This window comes from Anguilla anguilla, chromosome 17 (genome assembly GCF_013347855.1).
Source record: "Anguilla anguilla isolate fAngAng1 chromosome 17, fAngAng1.pri, whole genome shotgun sequence".
Classification (NCBI taxonomy): Eukaryota; Metazoa; Chordata; class Actinopteri; order Anguilliformes; family Anguillidae; genus Anguilla; species Anguilla anguilla.
This window is the reverse complement of record NC_049217.1, coordinates 12510748-12531330: the sequence shown is the minus strand read 5'-3', so window position 1 is coordinate 12531330 and position 20583 is coordinate 12510748. Positions and strand designations below refer to the sequence as shown.

The 20583-nt window shown below is 46.1% G+C and overlaps 2 protein-coding genes across 3 annotated transcripts; one reads left to right on the top strand and one right to left on the bottom strand.

Annotated features, from left to right (window-relative positions):
* Positions 1 to 12934, bottom strand: LOC118216974 (eukaryotic peptide chain release factor GTP-binding subunit ERF3A). 2 transcript variants are annotated; one of them, XM_035398667.1, is made up of 14 exons: positions 12479 to 12934; positions 7995 to 8036; positions 6463 to 6702; positions 6195 to 6228; positions 5688 to 5765; positions 5039 to 5219; positions 4479 to 4633; positions 4112 to 4252; positions 3678 to 3771; positions 3257 to 3337; positions 2342 to 2515; positions 1931 to 2020; positions 1248 to 1416; positions 1 to 766 (listed from the first exon to the last, which is right to left on the bottom strand). In XM_035398667.1, exons 1-14 carry the CDS (start codon positions 12669 to 12671, stop codon positions 714 to 716), a joined length of 1725 nt encoding a protein of 574 aa, XP_035254558.1. In that variant the 5' UTR covers positions 12672 to 12934; the 3' UTR covers positions 1 to 713. The 2 variants fall into 2 exon arrangements, with proteins under 2 accessions (XP_035254558.1, XP_035254559.1); XM_035398668.1 differs by having other exon boundaries at positions 6463 to 6699; positions 12479 to 12671.
* Positions 12935 to 15819: 2885 nt separating this feature from the next.
* On the top strand, positions 15820 to 20276 carry mpv17l (MPV17 mitochondrial membrane protein like). Its single transcript, XM_035397312.1, has 4 exons — positions 15820 to 16908; positions 17187 to 17257; positions 17608 to 17637; positions 18333 to 20276. Exons 1-4 carry the CDS (start codon positions 16605 to 16607, stop codon positions 18516 to 18518), a joined length of 591 nt encoding a protein of 196 aa, XP_035253203.1. The 5' UTR covers positions 15820 to 16604; the 3' UTR covers positions 18519 to 20276.
* Positions 20277 to 20583: the final 307 nt, after the last annotated feature.

Here is a 20583-nt window from a genome sequence, read left to right as displayed (position 1 = left end):
TTTAATTGTTGAATTTAATATTTTATTGTCACTGTAGTTGCTTTAATAACAAGTGAACATTCGCACACGAGGCGCGACCGCTTGGAGTAGAGAAACCAATCTGGGTTTAAGCAAAGGGAGACATGTACAACCAAGATATTAACATGATTTTGGTTTCAACTGGTTAATTTCTCAACATTTTTTTGTATTTTTTTTTTCTTTCCTTTCTTTAAAATTATATATTTTTTTATTCCAAGCAAAACCCCTGGTCCACATGAATCATGTGACCAGCGCCACTCTCTCTGAAGAACTAAACAAAAAAAAACAAAAAAAGAAAAAGAAAAAAACAATAAGCTGGAAGGGAGAAGTTATCCGTCATAACCTTACTTGTTGACCGTGTGTGGTGGTGGGTAGTGGGGTGGGGTAAATGGGTCATGGGTGAAGGCCCAAACAATGGCATAGCTGAGCTCTCAATATGAGAAAGCTGACACACGTGGACTTTGTTTGTCTTTTCTTTTCCTTTTTTTTTTTCTTTTTTGAATTCGCTTAAAAACCGATTAGAAGTTTCTTTTTCATTTCATTTTGAAGCTGGTCTTGGTCAGGCGTAAGGAGGGAGAGAGCCCGGAGAGAGGAGTGCTGTGAATGGTGGGGCTTGGCTGCGATGCCCCCCCCCCTCCCTCCCTCCCCTCCTCTCTCCATCTCGTCAGGCTGTTCCGGAACGTTCCGCCGCTGCTTCAGTCCCTCTCCGCCACCAGCTTCAGCACCTTGCCGATGGCGATGGTCTTGCCTGCAGGGGGGGGGGGGCAAATTGGCGGTTATGACGAAGTGGGAGTGAGCTACAGGTCGTGGGTTCATCCTGGGAATGCTCATTTCCATCTGTTTTCAGGCTTGTGCCATTTTATTATAACATATTAAAGTTTTATAATCTTACAAATATATATTCTCGCTGGTGGCCTGGTAGGGATATAAAATCCACCCTCCTGCATTGTGCTATTTACATTTTTTTTTTTTTATTAATTTTTTTTTTTTTTTAAACAAAGCCTTTAGAGGTTCCTTTTTGCTTTAATAATTTACAAAATTCCACATGAATCTCTAAGACAAAACAACGGGATATTTCCATAGTTTCATTTTTTAAATTTCGATTTAAGTGCATGTTTCTGATTGGCCCAAACGGTTCTTCTATGTGATGAAGGACATTAACAAACCAAACGGGCCCAGTCCCCAGCCTGGCGCACGAATGGCTGGCGGGGCGCGGAGGCCACACCCACCTTCGTCTCTCAGGGTGAAGCGGCCCATCTGGGGGAAGTCCTTGAAGGTCTCCAGGCAGATGGTGCCGGCGGTCCTCAGCCGGGCGATGCACACCTGGTCCTGCTTGACGAAGCGCGGCCGCGTCTTGCTCTTCTCGCCCGACTTCTTGTCCACCAGGCAGATTAAGGCCGGGGGAAGGGGGGGGGGGATGAGAGAGTGAGGGAGGTGGGCACATGGGCAGCCGTGTAGTATAATGGGTAAGGAGCTAGTCTTGTAACCTAAAGGACACAGGTTTGATTCCTGGGTAGCTGCTGTTGTACCCTTAAGCAAGGTACTTAACCTGCATTGCTTCAGTATACATCCAGCTGTATATAAATGGACGCAGTGTAAATGCTATGTGAAAGTCGCTCTGGGTAAGAGCGTCTGCTAAATGCCTGTAAAGCTCAGACGGGCTCGGCCACATGCGGCTTCAGAGGATCTGGCGGCCCGCCTCCTGCGCCGCCATGGTAGCGGAGCGGGCTCGGTGACCAGATTGTATCTTATTGCCACAGGAGGGGGAAGCAATACGTAACTTCTTAAATGCATTTTTATTTTATTCATACCGTTCAATTCTGATTATTTACCAAATTCAGACGCGCACAAGGGTGCGATGGGCAGTGTTTCAACACGCCTGGGCAGAGGTGCGAACTCGCGGCAGACTCACTGTGATTTGCACTTCTTCGATGCAGGTGTGGATATGTAGAACTGCGTTGTACCCTGGGCAGATGATTGATTTGTGTTCGATGATTACGATCTATAAAAGGAAAACAAAAAAACAATTACACACGCAAATTTTTATATAATACACACACACACACATGTGCAATGATTTTCTTGAGTAGACAATGGAAAGTTGCAACTTTATCTGTACTAGGATGATGAAATATCCTGTTCAATCAATAAAAGTGTCAAAAATAAAACTGCTAAGCGAAATACAGACCGTGGCACTGTGTGTGTGTGTGTACGTGTGTGAGAGAGTGTGTGTGTGTGAGTAAGCATTCTGAGTTCAGGGTGTAACTGGCCTACGCAAACAGAGGTCAGGGCGGGGGTGTGCGGTACAGGCCGCGGGGCCTACCTGCGCGTCGAAGGTGCGTCCGGAGTGGCAGAGGTTCTCGGCGTTGCAGAGGATGAAGCCGGGCAGGATCTCCTCCTCCTCGATGCCCTTCAGCCGCAGCTTCAGGTTCTCCCCCGGAGAGGCGTCATCAGTCTCCACGTCATCAGAGAGCAGGCTCAGCACCTCCACTGTGTGCTGGGAGACACGCAACACCTTATATACACACAATACACACACTCACACAGAGAGCAGGCTCAGCACCTCCACTGTGTGCTGGGAGACACGCAACACCTTATATACACACAATACACACACTCACACAGAGAGCAGGCTCAGCACCTCCACTGTGTGCTGGGAGACACGCAACACCTTATATACACACATAATACACACGCACACACACACACACACACACACACGCACGCACACACTCACACAGAGAGCAGGCTCAGCACCTCCACTGTGTGCTGGGAGACACGCAACACCTTATATACACATGCAGTACACACAGTACACACGCAAACACAACACACTTACACAATACCTTATAAACACACAGTACACACACACGCGCGCGCGCGCACACACACACACACACACAATACCTTATAAAAACACACAGTGCACACGCACACACATAACATCTTATAAACACACACAGTACACACGCATACACAATACACACAAACCTCACACTCGCACACACAATACCTTATAAACACACACAGTACACACATGCACGCACACACACATGCACACACACCACTATGTTCTGGGGTGAGGTCATTCTTCACACACCACAGGGTGCAACGCCGTCGCCAGCGTTGCACTGAAATGTTCTCCTGCCCGTTGGTCATGAGGCTCCCTCCCAACATCGCCCAAGCTCTAGCAGTGGTGCGGGCGACACGCTTCACAGCGGCCTGTGGAGAGCCTTACCCTGTTTGGCATCATGACAAGCTGCTGTGCTTTGCTGATACACCCGGACTCCAGCTTCCCCAGGATCACAGTACCCATGTCCTGCACAGGAGAGACAGACCAGGAGTCACCACAGCCCCAGCCGAGGCACTCACTCCAGTGGCTGGGTTCAAAGTTCGCCTGTGACCCGTGCACAGGCACTAAGGCCAGCCAAAAACAAACCCTCCCAGGACCTAGCAACAGGGCTTTTGGTCCGCAGCACCGAACCGCACACGCGTGTAGGCCCCAAAGAACCAGTGAATATTGCGTTCTCTCTGAAACGCCGGAGTGGAGTTAGGATAGCCGCTCGCCCGGCATTGTGGGATAGCAGTCAGGAGCCGGCCCTGGCTCCGCGTCCCAGCCCGCAGGGGGGCGGGTCCGCGATCTCCGCGCTCCTCCTCACCTTGTATTTGTCCACGATGGGTAATCTGACCGGCCCGTCGGTCGATCTGTTGAAGTTTGGCAAACTGTCGAGATGTGGAATGAATGGCAACCCTCTGGAAAAGAGACAAAAGATTCCAGACTTACAAAAAACAAAACATAATCAGGGAAGCATGTTATTACAATACCAGAACAGTATCAGAGGTGACCCATGCCCCCTCCTGCAGTGTTCCTGAAGCAGTTTTATAAAGCATTAAGACGCCATTATATGTCATTCTGGTTACTGTAGGTATTCAGTTTTAAATGATAAGTGCCTTGGTCAAATAGTACAATGGTATAATGAGCCTGCATTGTTCCAGCTCTACAGTGGGAAAGGGCTCAAACGAACCAGCCTGGTTTTGGCCTGGTTCTGGCCCAGTTCTGAGTGCCCAGGGGGGCGGGTAGGGGGTGACTTACGTATACCAAGTGCAGAGCTCGGCGGGCTCCTTCAGGTTGGCGCCGGTGAGCCCTGAGCAGGGCATGAAGTGGATGTCCTTTTTGGGGTTGAATCCCACCTTCTTCAGAAATGGCACTAGTTTCTCCTTGCACTCCTCATACCTGCAGGGGGAGGGAAAAGGATGAGCCTGCTGACTCCGCCCACTTTCTGCCACACGTGCAGACTACAGACAAATCACCCTCCTCCTTTTACAGACTATACCACCTTAGCGTTCACAACGAAGTACAACATGGAGTAAGTTCTTTCCTAAAAATCCAAAAATTTCCCCACATTTTCCGCCTCCCACCCCTCTGTATCTCCGGGCTGTGTTCAGTCGCAGCCGCCCACCTCTCCAAGCTCCAGTTGACCGTGGGGTCGTCCATCTTGTTCACCAGGACGATCAGGTGCTTGACCCCGGCCGTTTTCGCCAGCATGGCGTGCTCCCGCGTCTGCCCGCCCTTCTCGAACCCGGTCTCGAACTCGCCTTTCCTGGCGGAGATCACCTTCGGGAACAGAGACCAGAAACCACTTCAGCAAAGAGCAGGCCTGGCTATGATCACAAACCAATTTAGCTCCTTCTCCATCACCCAACCAGGAAGTACTAAAATCACACAAATCACAATGACAAACTACTAAACTATGGCCAGGATTCAATCAACAAGGCCTGTAACTGACTTACAATTACACAGAAATCTTTTTTTCTTGTACGCCGTGGAGTAAATCCACACAACAAAATCCATCACCGAAAGGAACTAGTCAATCCGTGTTTGTGAGGGGAAAACTATTTGTATTCCTGTGCGAGTCAGCGTTTAGGAAAGCTGTTGATTGAATACAGGCCTGTGAGAGAGAGTTATGGGGGTGGGGGTGTTCTCGACCCCCCCCCCCCCCCCAGGCCGACGGGCCCTCACCAGCACGGCCAGGTCCGCTTGCGACGCGCCGCCAATCATGTTGGGGACGAAGCTCTTGTGGCCCGGGGCGTCCAGGATGGTAAAGTGCTTTTTTTCCGTCTCGAAGTAGGCTCGGCCCACCTCCACCGTCTTGCCCTTGTCCCGCTCCTCCTGGTTTGTGTCCAGAGCCCAGGAGAGGTACCTGCGTGTTGGGAGGAGGGAGGGGAACGCTGAGGAAACGCTACGCTAACATTTCTGCATTGCAAGCAGAGCATAGAAATAGTTACTCCATCTCTGCTTCCGATTAATTAATTTAATAAGACAGAAATAACACAAATTCCACTAAATAAAAATCTGAATTCAATATAGAAAACCAAGGGGATTTAAGCACCAAATAAAACTCCACTGGTCAATTTCTGGTGATAATAAATTGTATTATGTGTAGCAGTCTGATATTCTTCATTTGTTTTGATTGGAGCTCCAATGTTTTGCCCTCAACACGCGCAGTACAGGCTTACTTCCGGGACTTCACAAGCTTAGGTCAGCTTAAGGCGTGCATGCCTGTCTAGTTAAAATATGCATGTCTGTGGTGGCCCCTGCCTATCTGGAGACACTGGGGCACGATGGGGGCGTGAGGGGCATGCTGGGTAAGGACGCGGCTGAGGCTCACCAGGTTTCTCTGTTCTTCTCCTTGGCCTCCCTTTCATACTTCTCCAGGGTCCTCTTCTCCACCATCCCCGTCAGATACCTGCAGGGGAAGGAGAGCGCCGTTCATTTCCACCCCCATCCAACACCGGCCGCCGCGGTCACTGCGCCAACCCCACTGACCGATGCAGCCTCCGCAAAACCACCACAGTGAAATTAGGGCTCCGTCCACAGGCCGGTTCAGATTCCAACCGTTTTAAAAATGTTCTGCCGAGTCAATCCGACATCAGACCGCCAAGCAGATCATTCCTAATACAGTCAGAACCAGAAGCAGCTCAGTCCAACAGGATATTATTAGGAAGTTCAACTTGGTACATTCACCATTAAAACAAGCCCACACTGGTAATTCTCTAGTCGATCTAAGGTGCGTGGCAGGAAAGTTTGATCCAAAAAAATTATTAAAACAAAATGGATACCACAACAAAAAGACATTTTCGCTGCAGTTTTATCTGAGCTAAGGCACAGTACTCACATGATCTGTCCCCCAATTGTTGACTTCCCAGCATCTTAAGAGAGAAGATCAGACAGAGGAGTCAGTGAGGAGGGAATGGTTGTAGTGCTCACACACACTCACACACACATGCACAAATGCACCAGCTCAAATGCACACGCAATCATCACAAGCAGTCACACAACATTCGCTCACATGCACCGTCTCACGTTGGTTCTGGAAAGCGCCGCAGGAGGCGGGGCTTCAGTCCACCATGGGGGCGGGGCAAGGCTCAGCAGGCAAGACTCACCGACGTGCCCGATGAAGACCACGTTCACGTGCTCCTTCTTGGGGGCGTCCGGAGGGGCCGGGGCTACTTTAGGCGTGGGCACCTCCTCCTCCTCCTCCATCATCTCCTGCTGTTGCTCGGGAGCAGGGCCTCCGTCCCCTTCGGGCCCGCCTCCCGGCTCCGCCTCATCTGGCTCCCCGCCCTTCTGCTCCCACGTGTCCTCTGTGCTCATCTCCGCCTCCCCGTTCTCCAGCGGCACTGCTGGGGAAACCACGCCCCTTTTAGACCACGCCCACCCAGGGCCCAGCACATCCCGCTACTCTCCACCAGCAGTCACTCACACATTGTGATTAAAAAATGAACCCCCTCCCCCACTTTTATAAACCCCAACCACTGTAAGCCAAGTGTCGGTAGTGCTATTCCACTTCAACATTTCATACCATCTACTCTTAATTATTTACTTCACCCAGTCATTTATTCAATGGCATTTTAGCCACATTTCCTTATAAGCTTGTGAACTAAAGACTCTTTTTGAGTCCCTACATAAAACCCATTTACTGTAGTCTAGCCTATGATTAACCAGCATTGGGGAATACAGCTAAACAACTAGTAGATCCAGGGTACCTATCGGAAATAAATCTACATAATAAACACCAGCCCTACAGGGAAATAGCTCTACACCTCAGGGGGTAAGCTCTGTGTGATCCACCTTCTGCTACTGCCACACCCAAACGCCACAGCGGCAGTTTGTGTTTGCCGGAAATGGTGATTCAGTGTTACACGCCGAGCAGAATCACTGAGGCACTTTCCTTTAAGGAAACTCAAACTCTGAACTCAGTGGAGCAGACAGAGCAAAGGCCTCAGTTATCCAGTCAGATTATGCGCTCTGATCCAAGGGCAGCCATCCAGGGCACATCACACAGACCTCTGAGTGCGCACAGACTGATCTTCCCTGCTTCTCTCCGCACGCTAAGAGCCGTGCCGCTCTCTTAGACACCCGAGGCTGAAAGCAGAACCCGGCCTGTGCTTCGCCCGAGTCGACCTTGAGCACCTCTTCTGACTGCGCTACGTGTCGCTGCCCCACGTTCGTTAGGTACAGCGCAAGGAGAAACCGCCTCGGGCAAAACACATTCAAGTGTGGCTTTTGCTTAAAAAAAAAAAAAGGGGAAAAAAAGGACATTTGCTTAAAAAGGTAGGCCTCCCAAAAGCCCCCGACCCGCCCGTTTACTCTGCTGCACGTTCAGCCCTCGGCATTGTCCACGGGGTCAGTGGGCGGAGTTCTGATGAAAGATCAGTACGCCAGAGCCGCTCCTTAGCGCTGCACAGGCAGGGAGGGCCTAGCATCGCGGGCACAGGTGCGACAAGATGAGATCTCTGAGAAGAGGTGTCCCACCTCTCAAAAAGTAATCTACTGAAAGGGATCTCGCATCTGTTCAGGCAAAAGCCTTTTTTGACAGGTGGAATTTAAGAGGAAAGACGACGTTTCAATCAGAAGACCCTCCGAAATGGCTGATGACCCTTTCCCGTGATGACATTACACACAGGGTACATACCAACAGGTTCTGCCACCTCCATGCTGACAACTGCCTCAGTGCCTAGAGAGGGAGAGAGATAGACAGACACTTAAACACTGTAAGCACAAACATGCAAGCACAGGCGAAATATCAACTGGTGATGTCATAAACATGCGCCTCTAATCTGTGGTTACACCGTGCTGTCTGGACGCTGCATTTGCAGCCCTGAATGCGATTCTCTGATAGGCTGACGCGAGGGTTGGCTTTCAGGAGCTGCTGTAGATGAGTTAAAAGCCGCTGCCCAATTCTGCCCTCTCCACAGGTAAAGCAAGATCAGAGAACAGCCAGCCTTCAACTTCAAACTTATTACCATTTTGGCTGGCGAGCTAAATCCAACATCAACAAAATAGACGTCAACTATCATTTTGCATTTCTGCACAAACATCCACTGCCCAGTCAGGAAGAAACAAACTAGAGGAATCTAGAAAATGAACACATCATTACACACTGCTTCAATTATGGATCAATATTCATAACTCTGAGCACCTTCACAGCAAGCACTTGTCTCAATGCCTGCTGCAGTTAATGGAGAGGGAGCAGCAGGACTGCTGTTCGTGCTGGGTATACCCTGTGGTGCAAAGGAGGTCAGGTGTGCCAGCAAGTAGCTGTGGGACCCAATAAAGGGACTAAAGGAAGCCTCGTTTCCTGCAGCTGGTTCCTGCAAACGGACATGTTTCCAACAGGTAAAACTGTGTATTGAATAAGCGCTTAGAACAAATGGGGTTCCCCTGCCTCGCGCACACACACAGGCCTGTGCTAACTAGCTGCACACAACCAACATGGCCCACGATGCCAGCAGTGCCCGAAGAAGGGATTTTGTAACAGCCAACCGCACACGGCCACTGCAGCTGATTGGGCGTGGTCTCTCTGGCCACACCCACAGCATCGGCTTTAAAAGCTCGCGTCTCTCACTTCCGCTCTGCAAGCGAAACCATTACGTTTCCCTCGAAGGCCGCGCTGTGCCAGCGCCCGCAGCGGCACGCAGGGGGGCGCCGGCTGACCCTCCGCCACCATTTCCCCTTCCTCCCGGCAGCCGCCGCGAGAGAGATAATCCGCCCTCAGCTGAAACCTTCTGCCCACACCAAAGAGCGGCACCTACTAACAATAACGCTGCAGACAGACAGCAAGTCTGGCTCTTAAGGTATATTATTATTTTGTACTAACGTATAGGGTGCGCAAAAAAATAAAAACTTCCAAAATTCTATGCGGCGTACAACTGCAGGGAGGAGGAAACGACGCACGTCTGCAGTTTCTCAGAAGTTGCGATACTCTCTCTGAGCATGTGACAAGGACAGGAGAAAAGAAAAAAAATAATAATAACTTCACTTTTTTTTTTTTTTTTAAATTAAGTCAAGGACACCAAACAACCCAGTTCCCAATGACACGGCTGTTATCCTGAGAGCAGCGTGACATCACTCTCTCATGAGGGCACCGCGGCGCTGTCTGACAGGTGAAACCACGGCTCACGAGGTTACGGGCTCCTCCTCAGCGGAGGGGTGTCCCACGCGCACCTGCAAACGGAAGGCAGTGTCCATTCACGTCAAGCTGCTCGAGCTCCTTTTGAAATGCCCGTCTCCGCCCCCTTCTCCAGTCAGCAACGGTGATGCTGTAACCGTGGCAATGCAAAAGGAAACTATGGAGTCAGTTAAAGAGTAGCTTAATCCTTTTATCAATGATTGAGCACTTACTTGTACTTAGCTTTAACTGCATTCAATGAGAAAAACTACATTTCCCAGCACACTTAAATGCGACAGAGAACGCAGCTCACGGGGCAGGGACGGCTTGTTGACCCATTGCTCTTTAACCTCGCAGGTGACGTCAACTTCATCAAACCGCACTGCTGCTCTATGATTCCCATTCACAAACAGCGCACGCAAATACCCAAGTTTCCCTTCAGAATTCTGAAGAAGTCTGTCGTTCACCATCAATATCTAACTTGCAGAGCTCACCAATTAGTCACATTGCTAGACTTCTTGTTCTGCAATGTAAAAATGAGTACAACAGTCACTTGCTGTAAATGGAAACAAGTTTACGTTGCATCACAAAACCTTCCATTAAAATCTACCGCTGGCACAAGCTGAACTGTCAAGCTAAGTCAATACCTGGAAACCAAATTCTCTAGGAATTATTAAAAACTGACAGAAAACTCCCTGCATTAACAGGTGCATCACGTTACCCAATGAGGTTTGGGTTATTCCTTTAACGCTCTGCAAAGTCAGTAGCTTTGGGGAAAAGAATAGTGACCAAAATACTTTGTTTTACAGCGAGATTGCATCACTTGGCTCATAAGACACATTACTGCTCCGAACTGTAAGAAATGCAGCACACAGTCATGCAGCTTGGTTGTAAGAAATCACACTTTCTTCCATTAGAAGTGCAGTATATCGATTCAGAAAAGCAAAATAAGTAAATTATACCTTACTCATTACAGGGATGATGACCAACTTGACAAAACAGCATCTAGTTATCCCTTTCGCTGTGTACTTCAATTAATAGATCTTTGTAGGCTACACATGGTTATGTCTCAAACACAGTTTTCTGTACATTAAAGTAGAGTTTATCATTATAAATACCACGTGATAAACACTTGCTAGGACTATGTCTTATTAAGGACATGCATCATTTCTACTTCCATTAATTTGCCAGCCTAAACTTTCAGTAATTCGGTCATATGTGCTTGGTTCATTCATACAGACGTTAACAGATGAAGAAGCGTTTTTAAATGAGTACAGACAAAATAAGAAAAACTGGTGTAACAAGGAAGAGGACCCTGTACAATACAGAAACAAACACTCACTATACACTCCTAGCTGAGCAACAGTACTACTTTTGGGCAGCAGTTCAGTATAATGGTTAGCAACCTGCGTTTGTAGCTCAATGGCCGCGAGTTAGATTCCCAGTTGGGTCATTGCTGCTGTACCCTCAGGCAAGGTAATTAACCGGAACTTCTGTAAACATCCAGTGGTATAAATAGACTAAATACATAAAGACGCAAATAAAAATGTATTCTGTGCAAGTGGCTAAGGATCAGGGTCCCTGCTAAAAGCCTAAATGCCGTCTTCAGAAAACACTGTTCAACACTGCTGTGATCTGAAGCACTCCAAAGACCATGTTACCAATGGTTAATCAAGAGCCCCAGAATTCCACAGACTCCGAAGACCCTGCATCAAATGCTGGTGCAGGGCTGAGCTTTCCAAACCTGTTGATAAATGTAATGCATACTTATTCAGGCAGAAGAACGCTGCCATTGATCTTCAAAAGTGTAAACAGGCATCGGTATAAAACACAAAAGAAGTGAGTGATTAATGAATACTTCCCTCCCTGAAACAGCAGAGCACAAAAACGTCTTGTAACAAGATGCTTTCTGACAGTGTCTGTTCCTAAAGATTACTACACACTTTAATGTGCTTTCAGTAACATGGCAGGTTTCGCAGAAACATGCATTTTTCCACAACACTATTTGAGAGACATTTGCTCTTACATTGGCTATTTACAAAATAGACAATGTAAGATGTACACAGTGTTTGAGAAATATTGGAGTATATCATTAGACAAAAATATTACTGTATACTGCCAGTAGTAGCGGGTAAGTTAAGAAGAGCGGCAAATAACACAGGAAAAAGGAAATTACGTTATTATGCCTGCGTAATATTACCATTCACAAATACCGGCATAAGTTACAGGTTCACCCTGAACAGAGGACTCTCGCGTGCGCTTTCGTGATAGTTCAATAGTGTCGTTCAATGAAATGACATCCAGGCAAGACCGTTTTAAATATTACGAGATAGCCCGCGAAAGTTAGCAACCTATATTAGGTAGCTGCATGCCTTTAGCTAACAGCAAAGTTTAACCCACCTTACCAGTCCAATGGGTTATCTTCAAGTCGCGAGCTAGCTAGCAAGCAAACGCATTGAAAATAAATTAACCGTTAGTTGGCTCAAGTACACCATTTTTATAATAACCGTCTCATAAACCACTCCCTATACTTTATGTTGATCCAAGATAGCGGTAACGTTAGCTAAACCAGCACACGGCTAACTTAACACCTTGTCACCCTTTGTTAACCAACTAGCAAGCGTTATCTAGCTAGTTGGCTCGCGTGTAGTAACGTTGTAGCACAGCTGGTTAGCTAGCTCACAAGCTAACGGAGTCCCCAAAACAGATGTCACACAAGCTGCAGATGGCAAACAGATGTGGTATTTAACGTCGAGATAGCATGTTATCAGTGTTCATGCTTAGCGTGATAGCTGGCTAGAATGCTAGCGAATAGCCAATATGCTGATAATCTTGTAGCTAGCAACCGTTAGCCAGCTCACGCTACCTGCGTCTGTGATCTGAGATTTAGTGCTAACAGGCTAGCCAGTTGCTGAGTGTCAGAAAGCGTGTGCCGACTGTCGTGCTATGTTATCTACGTTCACTAGCTTGCTAGCTTAGCTAAAACTGAACTGTGGTCGTAAGCTTACCATCGGAGTCTGGATTTTCCGAAGGCCCTTTCTGTAGGAAGGCCGGAACGAATTCGGCGGCGTTAACGTTGGGGACAAACGGTTTGGCGTCCACATTTAGGGCGGTGAAGGCGGTCTGAAGTTGCACGTCGGCCGGGGCCTCGCCATCGTCCTCCTGTTCCCACGAATCAGGGGCAGTGTCTCTAGGGTCCATCGTTGATCTTTCTATTTACTGTAGCTAATGTGGTGAAGACTACGCAGTTAGCTAGCTGTGTAACCACCCACTAACACGTTGTTTTGTCACCTCTTTAAAATCCTTTTAAAAAAAACTTTTCTCTTCGTAACGTGTTATTTTCTTTTTCTCCAAATAAAATAGCGCCGGTTTCTCACGGCGGCACCAGAGAAAGAGAGAGATCCGACTCAGCACTCAACGCAAGTCCTCGTGTGTGCCGATGACTCTCCCCAACCTAAGGGAGCGACGTTAACGGTGCATTCTGGAACATGGTGTCTTTTGAAATCTGTATCCCGATTAGACGCGCGAAGGTAGATGTACATAAACTACATTTCCATGCGATCGTAACGCGAATTGACGTCACAATTGCCGACGGAATTAGATTTTTTTTTAACTAAACGCTTTCTCAACGCATTTGATTTTCATTGCTCGCAACAATGCAATGTGACTTCTCCAAACCAATGGGAGTCAACTCATTGAGTATGTGTTGAATTTAAAATTGCAACGCTTACGTTGCAAAACCATCTGCGAATTGCGGTTTTATTTAACAACATCAGGGTGGTATAACGAATTCACACAATGCAAGACAAAAAATATCTCCATTAAAAAGCAAATAATCACGACTCATACATGAAAATCAGAACTTGCATGGATTTCAAAGATATGATAAAATAATATTTATGCATACAAAAATAAGAGAAACATAATGAATTTATGTTCATGCAAGAATCAAATGAATTCCACCTACATTTGAGAAAGCAGGAATTACACTACATGGCCAAAAGTATGTAGACATGACACTCATATGTGCTTGTTGAACATTTCATTTCAAAACCATGGGCATTGATATGGAGTTGGTCCTCTCTTTGCAGCTATAACAGCCTCCACTGTTCTGGGAAGGCTTTCCAGTAGATTTTGGAACATGGCTGCAGGGATTTGCTTCCATTCAGCCACAAGAGCATTAGTGAGGTTGGGTGCTGATGTTGGGCGATAAGGCCTGGCTCACAGTCTGCGTTCTAGTTCATCCCAAAGGTGTTCTGTGGAGTTGAGGTCAGGACTCTGTGCAGGCCAGTCAAGTTCTTCCACACTAAACTTGGCAAACCATTTATTTGTGGATCTCACTTTGTGCACAGGGGCATTGTCATGCTGAAACAGGAAAGGGCCTTCCCCAAACTGTTGCCACAAACTTGGAAGCATACAATTCTCTAGAATGTTATTGTATACTGTAGCATTAAGATTTCCCTTCACTGGAACTAAGGGGCCTTGCCCAAATCACGAAAAACAGCCCCAGACCATTATTTTTCCTCTACCAAGTTTTACAGTTGGCACTTTGCATTTTGGCAGGTAGTATTCTCCCGGCATTCGCCAAACCCAGATTCATTCATCAGACTGCCAGATAGTGAAGTGTGATGCATCATTCCAGAGAACGCATTTCCACTGGTCCAGAGTCCAAAGTTGGTGTGGTTTACACCACTCCAGTGGACTCTTGGCATTGCGCATGGTGATCTTAGGCTTGTATGCGGCTGCTCGGCCATCAAAACCCATTTCATGAAGCTCCCGACGAACAGTTTTTGTGCTGACATTGCTTTCAGAGGTAGTCTGGAACTCGGTAGGGAGTGCTGCAACCAAGGATTAATTAATGAAATGGAGTCTGCCATGGTGGGTCACAATTGGTTCTGCCTAGCCTAACCTGCACTGTGGGAGGAAACTGGAGTACCCAGAGAAACCTATGCAGGAATGAGGAGAACATGCAAACTCCATCACAGGGGATCTTCTTGCAGTAAAGCAATAGTGCTGTCCACTGCACCACTGTGCCACCCCTCTTCCCCCTTTCTGTCTTCTTGGCCAGAAGGACACAATCACCCACAGACACAGGAGATCCATTGATCTTTTTGTCAAAATGTTGTTTCGGACGTGATTGTTCTCTTGTTGTGTGTCTCTGGGCGACTTCCACGGACTGTCTCAGGTCTTGCCTCAGGTTTATTACATTGGCAATCATGATCACCACTTTCTCATCCCTTAGTTTTGACTGAAGCATGATATCAGCTGGCATTCGGGCAAGCCTGCCAAACATAAGGTAGAAGGGAGCATCGCCTGTTGTCTCATGGCTGGTGCAGTTGTATGTGGAAGTCAAGGTATTAATCGACTGAGCCCACTCATGCTTCTTCTGAGGAGCTAAGGTTTGAAGCATACTACCCAGGGTTCCATTAAACCTCTCAACACTCATTTCCTGCAGGGTGGTAGGCTTTAGTGTGAGATTTGTGGACATGGGTCAAGGAGGTCACAGGGTCTGAGTGGACTCTCTTGGGGAAACCATAAACAGAAATAATCAACAGCTATTTTGACACTTTTTTGCCTTGGTTGGTAAGGGGAAAGCAAATGAATGGCAAGGTGAGGCAAATGAACTAGAGGAGTTCCCCAGGCTGCAGTACTCCTTGTGTTTGGGTGGCACTATCATGACTTGATTGCCATTGTTGACAATTCAAAATTGGGGAGGAAAAAAATGGCGCATCAGTGATTCATTGACTGGAAACTAGGGGCTTTATCTGGGCAAGCCAACTGACAGCCGCATAAATCAGGATTTTAGATTAGATTGAGAAAGAGGAAATGTGACACATTGTTCAGAGTAGTACATTATAGTACAGCGCTATCTGTCAAATTCGGTCGAATCTGACTGCGCTATATTACCGACACATGCGTAAAAACTGCTGTTCAGAGTTTGAATGGAGCGTTTCTCACTGGTAATATTACCACCAGCCAGTAGGTAGCAATAGAGACCAGAGGAAAGAAAAATATGCATTTCGCGATTCATTTTGGGTGTAAAAGATGAGGGGTTTTCTTTAGAATAAAGTTGGAGGTTAAGTCTTGTCCGTACAACACTAAAAGTAAGGTTAACAATGTTACCATGCATTTGACAGCTGGGTTTATACGTTTTAAACACCGTAGTGCGAGACAATGAGCTTATCGAGTAAAGACGTGACCGCTAATTTGAAGGATATTAGCTGTCAGTGCAGGCGTTTAGACGACATCGATGTTCTCTTTGGCGCTGATAAAGCTGTCACTTTACCTACTGGTTCGCACCCCCAAAGGCTGCAGTGGCTTATTTCACGCCATCTACGGTGTCGATGGGGCAACAAACCACGGACCCGGGAACGGCTCCGGTTTTTTGGCGCAACATACACGGGGTCACTTTAGGGTCTCTTATAGCTGATCGTGGATAAGCGAGCCTTTCCATCCTGAGCGCATCAGACATTTGGCTTGGATAAATTCTGTTGCGTGCACTGATCTCTTGCCAGTGGCCATGACGCCGGGATTAATTTCTCTCATTAAAACCACGGTAGAACAGGCGGTATAGTAGTTTAAATAAGCGGTCAGACACTGCGCTTTTGAGCTACATGTTCATTCTAGGAGTGTGTTATGGGTATTAAGGTCTGCGTGTACTTCCTGTCCCAACCCCAGGGCATAAACGGGACCGTACTGCGCGTGTTGATAAACGACGGACAGCAAGGCACAGATTAGTTGACGTCCAGGATTTGTATACTGTAGCACCTGTTAAACCAGGGAAGAGGACTCTGAGTGTTCCCGGCAGTGTAATAATGATCGCTATAGCCTGTCTGGTACATTTAAGGTCTAGAAATGAGCGATAACTTCACTCAGCTTGCCAGTAGTGGTTATGCAGACCAAATGCGAGAGATACTGTGAGGTTGATCCGTTCACGTTACAATAAAGGTGGCTATGTGGACTTTCTGTCGCCTGTTCAAGAGAGATCCGAGGATTTCGTATTTTGAAGGACTTGGCTTCCTGAAGCGCAACCCGTATTGTAGAATTATATCAATTTTCTGACGAAACTTTGCAGTAGCTTATATTTAATTACATAATTGCAAATTAGTTCCACATTAAGTTTTAGAAAAAAGAATGAGAACAGTCTTTTTAAAACAAACAAAAAGGTTTCCATGGATAGCAAACGTAACCTTGTACGGATGTCTGTTTGCTGGCGGGGACCTGGCGCACCAGTGTATAGCCCAAAGAGAGGAAATTGACTGGAATCACACGCGGAATGTCGCTGTAGTGGCTTTCAGTTTTCACGGCAACTTTAATTACTTCTGGTTGCGGGGTTTGGAACGACGTTTCCCCGGAAGATCCGCCAGCATGCTCCTGCGAAAACTGCTCTTGGATCAAACGATCGCATCCCCGTTAGCGACTAGCGTGTTCTATACAGGTAGGCTAATTCTGCTGTATTTTTATAGCGATAAAGATAAGCAGATCGGACCCTCTAGGCCTGCTGCTGTTTTTCTACATAATGTAATTTACAATTTAGTCATTTGGCTAATATCTGTCAAAGGACTAGACTGTAAATTGTACCTGACAGTTAATTGATTAACCAGAGCTTTCACTCAATTGTGTGCCCGAGCGCTGGTGCAGGACTGTATGTGGCCCTGGAACATCTAAAGATCCGGTGACTTTTTAGTTTAGTGAGAACCACTCTCTCCTTTTCAGGGGTAAGTTTCCTCGAGGGTAAGGAGGACGTTCTCGCAGACTGGAGGGACAAATTCCTAAACACTTACAAGGTAAGGGCAAGGCTATGTGCAGTGTAGGCGAACGGAAGAGCTCACCCGAGATTAACCTACTTTTATTATATGCATTTGCACCGCGGGCAGAACGCCACGGTCCTTCTACTAATTCCTGTGCTGGTTGGAAAAACCTATTCTAATTGGAATTGCATTGGAAATTGATATTGATAGGATTAATATGCGTGTATGTTTGGTAAGACATTTCCGGTGACAGTTAGTACACGAGTGGAATATGTCTGGTAGGCTTGCACCCGTTCAAAGGACACAAGAATGGTGAAATAATTTGCGCCTATTTCCAACACATAATAAAAACGGATTTATTTCCTTTTTCTGTCTCTTTGTTCCAGACTGGACTCATGTACTGGCCATTTATGCAGGTAAAAACTTACTTTACAATATACTTTACAATGTAATTTGTATGAGGTGTTGAGGTCAATCAGAGAAATAGTTTGAGCAGCCTCATATTGCCAATATATCTTTTCATTCAAAAAAGTAGACCCCACTCCAAATGTTACAAATCTGTACTTTGTTGACAAATGGCATACCTACCATTACAAGTACCAAGTGGTACAAGCCTCTAGCTAAAATCAGAGAATGGACCTGTCATACCAAAACTCCCACACAAGCAACAAAATAAGTGATTTGTAAGATTTAAACTATTCCAACGGGCTATAGACAATTGATACTTTGTTTATTAGGAATATGAACTCCAGTTCAGCTGATGGTCTGATAAACAGATAACAGTGGGCTTGCTTGCCTTTACTCTATGGTGTAGTGGAGGAGTGCACACAAATACATGTGATGCTTTGTTTCGTGTGATAATGTTACTTTAATTCAGTGTTTTTTACTCAGTAAAATGTTCAGTGTTAATTCAACTCTTACAGATTGTGCCTTTGTGGAAAGCTGCCTAAAAACTCTGTGGGAGCAAATGTTATTTGTTACAGCTGAATGAACACCGTTAGAGTTGAATCACCACTGGATATTTCACTGTGTGGTTTACAGAGGTTATCAGCCGTCATAAACAGAAAGCACATCTCCTTTCCCTTCTCTCTGCCTCCTCCGGGCTCTTCAGTTCCTGAACTTCGTGCTGGTTCCGCTGCACCTGCGGACGGTGTTCATGGGCTGCGGCGCCTCCCTGTGGGCCGCGTTCCTGTGCTTCTCGCGGGAGCGCGGTGACGGCACGGCGGCCGCCGCCATGGCCTGGCTCCTCTCGCCCCGCGCCAGGCTCCCGCCTCGGGACGATCGCGAGGAGAAGTGATGCGGAACAGAAAGTGCAGCAGGTTGTGCCTTTGTCTGTGGAAAGATGCCTGAAAGCCTTGCTTTGTCCTGTGGAAGCTAAGGTCATGAACCCTTCCTGCTTTACTCAAATTTGACTAATAAAGTCAAGCAGCTGCTGTGATTTGGTATATCCCTGGTTATACCTACACACTGCATTTGAAGTCGCTGTTGATCAGATTGGTGAAATGGGGAAATGACAAAAAAAAACCAACAAATATACACTTAATTCCTTGATCCTTCTTAAAGGTACAGTATGTAAGTTTAGACAAATGAGCAAGTGAGAACTAGATTTTGAAAAAAATGATCCACCACCTCCCAACTCCTCCCCTCAGCTCTCCCTCCAAAGCCTCTCCCTCCAATATCTGTCAGGATGTGAAGGAAATGTAACCAAATATGAACAAAAGTTCTTTTAAAAAAAGATATATTGCTGTTAGACTAAATTAAGTCATTTGCTTCTTGCTTAAAGCCACCTGCCTGAAGTCTGTATCATTGATTTATTTACAGCATTATGACCAACAACAGTCATAACAACAGCAACCATGACAACCATAGCCATAACAAAACCAGACAATCATTATCTTAATGTCTGTTGAAAGAAAAACAGGAGAGGCTGTTCGTTTTTATTGACTTCTTGGACAAAGCACGTATCAAGGGTATATTATATAGGTGGGTAGTTCAAGGATGAAAAAAAACTGCTGTCTGTTACTTGAAATGTTTATTAAAACACAATAGGTTGCCATTGAACCAGGTACCTTATACACAAACAGACAGTATATCAAGTCGCCCATAGCGGAATAGAGCAGCACGTTCTGTGTATTGCTGTTACATCAGCACTTGTCTCATAGAAAAGCTTGGTGTTTAAGTGGAGGGCACATAATATAATTGTATAATGTGTAGTTGCGGTCAACCAATTAGGTTCTGATGATACTTTTATTTAGTCTTTGAGCACTAACCAGAAAGATACATATGGTACATGGCCAAATATGTGTGGATACCTGACATCCATTTTTGTATGGACCTTGCTGTGTTCCTGGGGGCATTGTCACACTGAAACAGGAAAGGCCCTTTCCCAAACTGTTGCCACGAAGTTGGAAGCACAGAATCAGTTAGAATGTCAGTGCATTAAGTTTTCCCTTCTCTGGAACTAAGGGGCCTAGCCCAAACATGAAAAACAGCCCTGAACCAAGTGGTGTCCACATACATTTGGTCATATAGTGTATTCATGATATCTAACAAAGTGGCAAAAGATAAAAATCATACCTCATAATTGTAGCCCAAAAATAATCCTGTTAGAGAACAATTGCCCGTGCAGACTTTGGTGTGTTCATTGGAAGTTGCAAGATCCACAGAAAAGTGGTAAGGATTAGTGGTGATCTATTTAACTCTCTCTGTGTTTTTGTTTGTTCACATTTTTAGCTTTGTGAATCTGCCAACATCTGTACTCGGTGTATTTTTGTGGAATAGTCTGTGGAGAATTTTTAAGTACAAATTGTAAAAATTGGTCAGTGGTGACAATGTTCTGAGTGCAATTTGGCACATATCTCGGTCTGTGTACAGTCAAATTTGACTGAAGAGGTTAAGCAGCTGGTGTACCTTTGGTTATACCTATGCACTGCATTCGATGTCACTGTTCATCAGATTAGTGAAATGGGGAAAAAACAAATGCACTCTTATATCCTCAACCCAAGGATAAGACATATTGCAGCTAGACTGAATAAAGCCTGTTGATTTTTCTGCGGCCTGTCTGAAGTCTTTCTAATTCTTATCTATTTACAGCATTAGGACCAACAACTGTCATAGCAACGCTGTTACATCTGCACATGTATCATAGAAAAGCTTGGTGTTTAAGTGGATGGTGCACAATATTTTATTTTATTTTACCTTTATTTAACCAAGTTAGTCTCAGTGAAATTAAAATCTCTTTTGAAGGGGGACCTGGCAAAATGAGCAACAGAACATTTGCATAGCAGATAAAAAAGGTTTACACCACACACAGTATTACAATACATTATCAAGTCTCGAAATATCTGAAGCACTTACTGCCA